The sequence below is a fragment of the Populus trichocarpa genome, chromosome 13, assembly GCF_000002775.5.
Source record: "Populus trichocarpa isolate Nisqually-1 chromosome 13, P.trichocarpa_v4.1, whole genome shotgun sequence".
Lineage (NCBI taxonomy): Eukaryota > Viridiplantae > Streptophyta > Magnoliopsida > Malpighiales > Salicaceae > Populus > Populus trichocarpa.
The window spans coordinates 7228129-7238185 of record NC_037297.2 but is presented as its reverse complement, the minus strand read 5'-3'; the positions used below and the strand labels follow the sequence as shown (position 1 = coordinate 7238185).

General features: G+C 36.7%; 1 protein-coding gene across 2 annotated transcripts; it reads right to left on the bottom strand.

Annotated features, from left to right (window-relative positions):
- Window positions 1–726: 726 nt before the first annotated feature.
- On the bottom strand, window positions 727–7347 carry LOC18104196 (cellulose synthase-like protein D3). 2 transcript variants are annotated; one of them, XM_024583336.2, is made up of 5 exons: window positions 6766–7347; window positions 5087–5985; window positions 3096–3903; window positions 1066–2826; window positions 727–941 (listed from the first exon to the last, which is right to left on the bottom strand). In XM_024583336.2, the coding sequence occupies exons 2-4, from the start codon at window positions 5950–5952 to the stop codon at window positions 1069–1071; spliced, it is 3432 nt and encodes a 1143-aa protein (XP_024439104.1). In that variant the 5' UTR covers window positions 5953–5985; window positions 6766–7347; the 3' UTR covers window positions 727–941; window positions 1066–1068. The 2 variants fall into 2 exon arrangements, with proteins under 2 accessions (XP_024439104.1, XP_006376007.1); XM_006375945.3 differs by having other exon boundaries at window positions 727–2826; window positions 6766–7346.
- Between the last annotated feature and the right edge of the window lie 2710 nt (window positions 7348–10057).

Here is a 10057-nt window from a genome sequence, read left to right as displayed (position 1 = left end):
TTTTTTTAGTTTTTTTTTTTTGTTAGTGTTAAAGATTTGTTTTTATTTACATAAGTGATTATTGATTTATTTGATTAGATATTTGCATGAATTTTTTTATTTATACTTTCAATTTTTTTATAAAACAGCTTGTATACTCGGGATTTTTTTATAAAAAAAAATTATGATCCGCGAGAGAAGCAGCTATTTTAAAAGATATAACCTGTAAAGTTTATATTGGTCGTGAAATCCATGAAAATTCAAAATAGCTTTAAAAAATGAAGGTATCGAGTGTGCAAATAGAAGCTTACATTAAGCGGTTAATAAACCATGATTTCTATGCCAAATAAACTATGGAGGAGGTTTACATTTCATGAAAAATTTATGTAAATAAACTAAGTTTTTAGCATATGCGATTTAACACCTAAATTGGAGAAGAGTTTTGCAATTAAACCTCTACGCCCCTACATGTAAAAATTCATTTTAACAAAGCACAGGTAATCTTGGTCAGACTTTAGTCGACCAAATTAAAAAAAAAAAAAAAAGTTGAAGATAATTTGAGAAATTAAGAAATAATGATTTTGGTCATGGTATTGAACATGCTTGCTACACCTCAATGATAGGTCAAGAATCTTACATTTGAGACAACTTCGGACACGCCGAGGATTAATCATCGTCCCTTCCAAAGTGTATATAACAACTTTGGGCCCTTGCCATGAACAAAGGGAATGAACTAATGAAGAAGCATTGGAATAAAAAAAATATTCCATTAAAATTTACGTTCGCTTTTCTAAATTACAAAAGAATGCATTGAGCACAATTCTAGTCATCTGCCTGAAAATGGGTCCGCTGATTTTAGCATTTCATGCAATGCATTGTCACACAACAAAGCCAAGAAAACCAGCCACCCATCTTCTCGGTCCTGATCTCCATCTTCGGTAGAACTGTTGTGGAAGTAGCCACTACACAAAATGGGTGCAAGGAACATAACTAGTCTGTTCTCCAGCAGGATTGATGTTTTGAACTAAGAATTTAGTAAACGAATGTCATTGAATAAATTAAACTCGAAAGGACAAAAAAAAAGACCTATCAAGGAAACTGGAAAGAGCCACCGATTTGGTTGGTGCCAGACGGAGGATTGATTGCCACCCAAAGGAGAGAGATGGTGATTGCAATAAGACCTGACCACACAAAAACAATGGTTGGTGTCCTTCCTCTTCTTCCCATCAACCCTTTAGCAAAGGGGTAGAGATGAGCCAAGACCCAGAAACTGAAGAAAACCCCGCCCAGTAATCGACTCCACTGTGGTATAACACTGTAAATTGTTCGGCTAAATCCAACTGCTATTGCAATTAAGTTGACCATCATGATGGTGATAGGAGGTATCATCAGCGATGTCCATTTGACAACGTAGAGATCAGCAAACTCATCATCCACATCATCACCAGCTGATTTTGAAGTCAAGGTGAAAGAAATTTCAATCCCTGCAACGACTTTCAACAACCCCTGAAGCACAGCAGCAAGGTGGGCACTAGTTCCTCCAATCAACCAAAACTGCTCATTCCTCCACCACTCCTCTAGCTCAATTCCAGACCACTTGATTTCCAGCACAGCAAGTAAACACAGAGTCAGTGTGATGATTAGGAGATAAGCAAGGAAGGTGACATTAAGGGTCTGAACGATGAACTGGCCAGAGAAGAGGGAAAGTGCAGGGAGGAAGCAGTACACAATCAGGAAGATTGAAGTGAAGGGATAGATGCCAACGTTCAGATATGCTATCCTCTGAAGAAATTTCATTCTAGGGCTGGCTAAGAGGGCATTGTTGCGGGAAAAGAAAATCTCAACAGAACCAGTAGCCCACCTGAGAACTTGATGAAGCCTATCTGTGAGATTAATCGGAGCAGTGCCACGGAAGGCATCACGCTTGGTCACACAATAAACTGATTTCCATCCCCTGTTGTGCATCCTATACCCAGTGACAACATCTTCAGTGACAGATCCATAAATCCAACCAACACGATTTCCCCACTCAGTCTTGTCCTCGTACCAGCAAGATATGACACTGATTGCCTCTGCAACAGTTGATGCATCAAGAAGCTCACGGGGAATAGTGAGAGCACCAGGTGGGCGTCCATTCTTAACAGCTGGGTGATCTGCGAGAGGACGACCTTGATACTCTGCCACTGGGATTGAGTCAATGAGAAACGTTGAGTTGCCAAACTTTTTAGGGAGCAGGGAGAGGTTCATCTCTTCATCATCAGAATCACCCATTCTTAGAGCCCTGTTCTCTTCTGGGGTGTTTGCAATCGAGGAATGCTTCTTGCGCCGGGAAAAGCAGCAGCTGCAGCAACCTGGGTGGTTTTCTTTTGCTCGTGGGGGGTCAAAGCCATAAAGGGCAATCCTTCTAAAGAGGCAGCCAGTTCCAACATAGACTGGACCCATAAGACCATCAAGGGCACGCATGTTCACATCAAAGAAAACAGTGTTGTGATTAGCATATCGATCAGAGGGGTCAATGCCCTCAAACCTCTGAGGAAACTGAACATAACATAGGCGGTCACCTCCTCGATCCATCATGAAACACATGCCTTCCCTCATTGCCTGGGAGTTGTAAATATAGTGATCACAGTCAAGGTTAAGAATGAAAGGGCCATTAGACATAATAGCTGAGGCTCGAACAAGCGCATTCATGGCCCCTGCCTTCTTGTTGTGATCATAGCCTGGACGCTTCTCACGAGAAACATAGACAAGCAATGGGAGACGAATATCAACATCAGTGAAGTCCATTATCTTGGTATCGTCAGCAGTTCCGAGTAGTGGCTCATCGCTGGGAGGTTTCAGCATCACCTGCATCAAGTAATAATCAGCCTCATTTGGAAGGTTGAATGACACAACAACTTTTTAAACTCTAGCACATATCAAAAGAGATGGAGAAAGTGAATCCACGTGGCCAATCCCAACTAGTTTATGTAAAGTTGAATTGAGTTGTTCAGTCAGCAATAACAATAAGAAAATCTAACACAATTTCCAGATCCGCCGACACATGGTTTAAAAATTAGTGTAATCATTCACATGGCTTGAACAATGACATGAACAGTTTGTAGCCAAACTAATACCTGTATGATACCAGCATGGTCACCCCTAGAGTGCTCAGGTGCAGAATTCAGCCAAGTCCCTGGCCAATGGGTACCATCTGCCATCCATGTCGCTTTTGCAATCTTTACGCTCTCCACAGGTTCATCGTCCTTATGCTGTTTCTGAAGCTTCATGGCCTTGATTTCCTCCCGAGCATGATAGGCATCAGATCGGCGGCGAATAGAATCAGGCAAGCTATTTATACGGACCTTGAACTCATCATACTCACGCTTTACTCTTCTGCGATCCTTGACAAAATCTGGCTTCACTTTGTTCTTGTAAGGATCCCTCTTCAAATTGAAGTAGGATTCTGGATTCCTGGGTTCAACACCATGTTTACGGCAAAAAGGAACCCATACATTAGCAAAACTTGCTGCTTCAGCCATGGCCTCAAATGTTAGAAGTGCACCTCCATCATCAGAAACATAACAAGAAAGCTTTTCAACTGGGTAATCAGCTGCTAGGATTGATAAGATGGTGTTTGCAGTGACAAGAGGCGGTTCTTTTTCTGGATCTGCAGTGGAGACGAAAACATCTATGCCTGGGAGATCAGATTTACCAGTGGGGTTGCTAAGGCTGGGTGTTTCAAATTTATCTTTCAAGACATTAAGATCTGTAGCACGATTGATTGGGCATAGCTTTGGAAGCTGGTCAAGAAGCCATGAAAAAGCAAACCAGATCTCGCAAACCACTGACATCCCCCACAGCCAAATTGCATCATTGTTAGGGTGTCTGACCCTCCATTCCAAAAACAATGCGAGTATCACAATCCGAATAAGAATGAGAAGCCTATATAAGAAGAGATGCAGCAAGATGCACAAAGCATTAGTCAACATAACTTTCAAAGTGTAGAATTAAACAACACTTATCCTAACACCATATGTATAAACATTAGTGAATAACATGGAAGGAAATGCCAATAGAAGAGAAACAGGAAGGCAAAGTTTGCAAGCCAAATAAACAGTTCCAGCTAGCCTGCTCAAAAATTCTTTAGAGAGTTAGCAAAAGACCCAAGGTCTATTCCCATCTCCAAATAGAGGCTCCTAGGAAATGAAAAATAAAAGGTTTAGATAGAATTGGATGGATCTCTCATGGAACTGAAATGATTTCACAGAATAATGTACACATTTCAAATGAGCAAATCAAATTCCGTGGCAACAAGTTTACATGATTTCAAGTAAAAATTGCATTTAGGATTCAAGTTTTAACATATTGACAATTTTCATGAAATGCACAATAATCATTAATGAAACAACAAAAATAATGGAGATGATTTCAGAATTGATTCTTCAATACAAGGTAACAAATGCAATCAGTTTAGAATTGTTTTGTGACCCTGGAAAATTCACTAGATACATAGAGTTAATTTTCTTCTATAAAATCTTTGGAACAAGGTGTAGCTCAAATTCAATGCTTGATATTTACAATGACAGTTGTGAGCTATTAGCTTGGCAGCCATAAATATCAGATTAGAGGATACAAGAAACACTAAGGCATGTCCACTAAGAAAGTGTATAAAAAGTACATATATAAATTGTTTGATTTTTTTATTCTCTAGTAACAATTCTTTTATCCCCTAACATGGAAGGGCATTGATGTAGCCTAGGATTTTATCCAATCATCACTGAATGAATAAATGTGTGATATAACAGGCAGTCCCGGAGTCATGGACCAAATGGTCATCTAAATTTTGCATTTCATTAGGAAGTTCCTGGTAGCAAAGAGACACAGTTGTCATGTTTCTTGTAACTCGTATCATCAAACCAAATGGCAAAGTGATAGGAAATACAACAAAGAAATAAAATGAAAACCAATATCAGAGTGTATTTTATCTTCCCTTCTACCAAACTAATGCACCAATTGAATGAAATAGGTGAAGATATAGCAATTTAAACTTTTGGGAAAGAATGATGGCCATCGTTATACTATCAATGGTAAGAGAATAGAACCATGATGAACAAGGAGAATGTACCGATATGGACTGATAACAGCAGCTGGTATCTTTAATTTTCGAGTAAGTGGCCTCCATGGCTTGCTCATCAATTCTTTAGGCTCACCAACTTCTTCATCATTCCCATTGCCAAAACCCCCATCATTTGGCCAGATAGCATTCCCATACCCATAAGTTCCCCTTGTTTCAAAGAGCCACCTATTGTGATCAAAGTCCCCAGTCTGGCTCCTCATCAGCACTGATTTGGTTGACTTCATCAACGACAACCTCCTCTCCATTTTGGACATTGTGCCAGGTGGAGGAAGTGGAAGAGGCCTTCCACTGTCCACAGCCACTTCATCTAATTCGGTGTTCTTATAAGGCTCCTTACAACCAGGGCAAATTCCACCCCCACTTTTCACTGCATCAATATAACAATCCCTACATATTTTGAAATCACATTCGCAAGGGAGAATATCAACACCTCGCTCATCACTCATCACCTTTGCATCACACCCTGGAATCGCACAAGAGGATCCCTTAGCACCAGCCATTTGGGGATGGCTGGCTTCAGATTCAATCACCTTGTCCATGAGATGAGCACGAGTCACACTATTAAAACCGCCTGTAAAGAGCGAATTTGACACATATTGCTCTTCAACCTTTTGTGAGATTGATGGATCCATGGGTTGGTTGTCAGGGGTCGGTGGTATGTGCACTGTATAGTTCATGAAGTCACTACTCCCAAGTTCACTATCAAGATCATCCCTTGAGTAGCTGATATAGCGACCAGAAGAAGTTCTCCGGCCAAATGTCACCGACGGAGGCAGGGGAGGTTTGTGAGATTCCGCAGCATCCGAGCTAGTTGATAGGTTTGATCGAGTAGCCTTGAATGATTTTGAGGCCATATTTTAACACTATAAGAGACTTCTCTTCAGATCCTGCATTTACATTATTGCACGGAAATTTAATTCCCATCAGCATATTTTTCATAATTCCAACCAGATCCTAACATATCACAATCAAAACCAAAATTTCAATATGTAATTCAGATCCTCTGCTTAGGGGCCAAGAAACTATACATGGCACAACAGATCTTGAAAATCTAGCACTCATAATTTTCAAGTTATTTTACTCTCTCTACATTTGATCAACAGACTAACAGAAAATAAGGTTCGCGATGCCAAAAAAAAAAGAAAAAAACTTTCAATTTCAAACGGATTCAAATTAAGTCAAAAGCTCTTCACGTAAAAAGACAGGGTGGTCGAATCATTACAGAACATCCACAAATATAATTAAAACCGGTTTGACTGCTAAGAAAATGAAGCATAAAGAAGAGAGAATTAACAGTATAACAGCTTCAAGGCTTAACTATCAAAAAACCCTTTTGACTTCTAGTTTACTTATATAATACAAAAGGCAAAACACCTAAGATTAAAAAGAAAAGAAAAGAAACCTCATAATTTCCACAAACATCGTCACAATTTACACACTTTAAGATGAACCCAAAAGCCTAGTAGCAGAAACAACCCAAGATCCAAAATGACATTTGCTTTAAGCGACGAAAAAGAAGACCCAGAAAACCTTTTCACCGTAAAACATTTTACCTTTCGAGCAATGAATAATCAGGCCATACATCAATCTTAAAACCAAGCAAAACACTGCAGATCATGTAGTAGTTAGAAAGAACTAGTAGTCGTCTTAACTAAATAAAGGCTTACCTTCTGTTTGTATATATATAGATATAACAGATGAACAGATCCCTTTGTCAGATTCGTTGAAAGCTTTGGAAATGCTAAACGGCAGGGAAAAAAGGAGGACAAGAAAATTTGAACAAATCGTTAAAACCAAAAAAGGAATGCTTCAAAGAAAGCCACCACCTTTAACCGTCCACACTCTGTATTTCTCACATAGAGAAAGCAAGAAAGAAGAATAAATTCATAAAGAGAGAGGGTGAAATGGGTGTTGAAAGAAAGAAGGACCGAGTTGTGAAGCACTGATAGGGCGTAACTGGGACTAAATATGTTATTTTTTTCTTCTATGACACAGCTGTGCCTGTGTGGTGTTAGTGGGAGATGGGTTTTTTTTATTATTATTCTTAAGAAATGAAGAAGGTTCTTGGCAACCCAAGCAGCTTGTAAGGAGGAGAGTTTACTATGTGGATCGCCGGTCGATGTTAGGTAAGTCCTGAACGGCTCTATATCTTCTTCTTGGTAATTCAGAGAAGAGAAGGAACAGGGATGGTAAGGACAAGATGGGGACACAAAATGAAGGTTTTTCTTTTATTAATTTAAAGACAAAAGGGAGAGAAAAGGGGGTGGATTAGGGAGGTGGATTAAACAAATGAGAGAGTATTGAGGGTAATAGATTCGAAGACTTTTTTTTTTTTTTTTTTTTACTGTGAAGGGTATCTTGGAGTACGCTGCTTATGTCTTAATAAAAGGGTAAATTACTTATTAGCATTTTATGGTTTTCTTTTTTTTTACTTTAAGTTTTCAAATATTATGTTTTGCAAATTAAAATTTGAAGGTGGTTAATATTTTATTTCCTTAGAAGTTTATGTCAGAAAAAATCAATCAAAAATATTTTTTTTACAAAATTATTATTATATTTAAAATAATAACTGAAAAGTCATTTCTTTTCAAAACATAGTTCTTCATAAACAAAAAGAAACAAATCAGAATATCCTAACCCTCGTTATTTTCCATCTTTTTCCCTTCTCTCTCTTACACAACCGCTAACCCTCGTGGCCCAGCTCTACTCACAATGGCAACCACAGTTACCCCACAACCTACAAGCTTGTCATTTCGAAACCATTTTCAAAATAATGTATTCGAAAGTAAGATGAGACCTAACAAAGCAGCCCATATTTCAATGGTGAAACCTTTGGGTTTATCAATATAGTGACAATCTATATCGACAGTTGGTTTATGCTAGTGAAAAGCTTGGGAACTTTATAATCGAAGTTGTGTATCTCAGACTATCAGTTGTTGTCGAGTATTTTCTCTAGTAGATTTTTACCATTAAACTCATTATAATTACCTAATCCGGCAAAACAAGAATAGATAATCCCCTCCAAGGTACCTGGAAGGAGACCATTTGCTCAAGAATTTCTCTCCTTCTAAATTGGGCATGTGGTTAGTAATTATTCCAAAATAAACATAGATACAGACAAATGGTCATCATCTATATTGGGCATCACAAAAGGTTTGGTTTGTTGAACAAGTGATGTAAATTTATACATATGATAGTGTCCATTGAAACCAAGTTGACTGAATTTCAATGATTTTATCTATATCCACCTATTAGGTTTTAGGTAGCTTCTTCTGCAGAACGTTAAAGTTTCGATATAAATAAAAGAAAAGGATGAAAACCCATCTATGTGGATTGAGAGAGTGATACATGTACATACACATACACCCTCACCAACAATCTCTCTCTTTGAGACCAAGAAATGAGATGATGATTTTGCTCTTCTTTTCTTTTTAATTTTGCTTTTCTATTCTTCTCTGGTTTATGTTGTGGATGGTTATGTTGTGGATGGTTTGGGGTGTAGTATGATATTGTGATAATTTCAATGAAAAGAAAAGTTAAGATTTTTGGTTGACTTTTGGTGAGATTTCTAGTGGGGACTTGTTGTGGCTATAAAGGTCGAAGGTTTTAATGGGTGGTGGTTGGGTCTACTGTTATGAGAGAGAGAGAATGATTGTTGTCATAGGCTGATGATTTGGAGCAGATGAGGTTGGTTGATTGCGAGTATGAGAGTAATATATACAGGGGCATTATTATTTTTTTGTTGATTTTTAGAATTTATTTTGACCAATGTTGTAAAGTGTAATATTTGAAAACTTGGTTGTAAAGTAAAAAAATAACCAAATCATGGGATGCTCAGAGTAATTTACCCTTAATAAAACTAATTTTCTCTTTAAGTGATTTAAGATTGATTTATGCCCTACCTTTCATTCACTATAATCTTTCTTCTAAACTAAGTTATTCTTTCTAATAACATTTGAATTCACACTTTTTATTTTATTTTATAGCTAAAATAACTAAAAAGTTATTTTAGCTAATTCTTAAAAATATGATGATATTCATTCTCTCTAAAATATAGAATCATAATTTTTTATTATTATTCAAATTAAATATGAGATGAATGATCAATTACATGAGATGAATAATAAATTACATGTTATTTCATGTTATTAATTACTTTTAAATTATGTTAATAAATTTTCTAATTAGTCAGGGACACTTTTGAAAATTAATTCTTTTATTATAGTAGAAATTTAAAATAATAAAAAGAAAATGCACGCACTTAAATAAAATAAATAAATAAACAATGCATGCTAATCAAACCCATTATTATATCATTTAGCTAACATCTTCATTTGACGCATTTCATAGTATTCAAGACACATTCTACAATTTGTTTTCATTTTTTTTAGGCCCGTTTCATTCAAAATCAACAACGAAACATTTGTAGTATAATAATTTACAGTATTAGAGAAACTCCCTTCATATATATCTAAAACATTTGATTTAACTTTGACAATAAAAAAAACAAACCATTCAATATTGTCATAAAAAGAAAATAATATTTAACCTGTGAAACAAATAGACAACACCTATATTTTTTATATCAACTACCAGTTAAGAAAACTCCAGAATCTCGACTTTCCCTTCCAAACCAAACACAAGGAAAAGTCAAAATCTTAAAGCTTTTTTTTGCTCAAAATCAACAGCACTCACTTGAAAATCCCTAGAGCAATCATGATTAAACATTCCTATATAAATAGGGTTATCGATCTGAATATAAATCACAAAAAATTCCATTACCAATCACGGTTTAAAAGTCCAAACCTTTCACAAATTCAAAAAAAATAACATCATGAACCTATAAAAGTTAGCACTTATTTTTCTAATTCTAGCTCTTTTTTCAATAAAATTAACACTAGAAACCAACAAAAAGAGTAATTGTTAATAAAAAGTTGAAAATTCTGAAACTTCAACTTA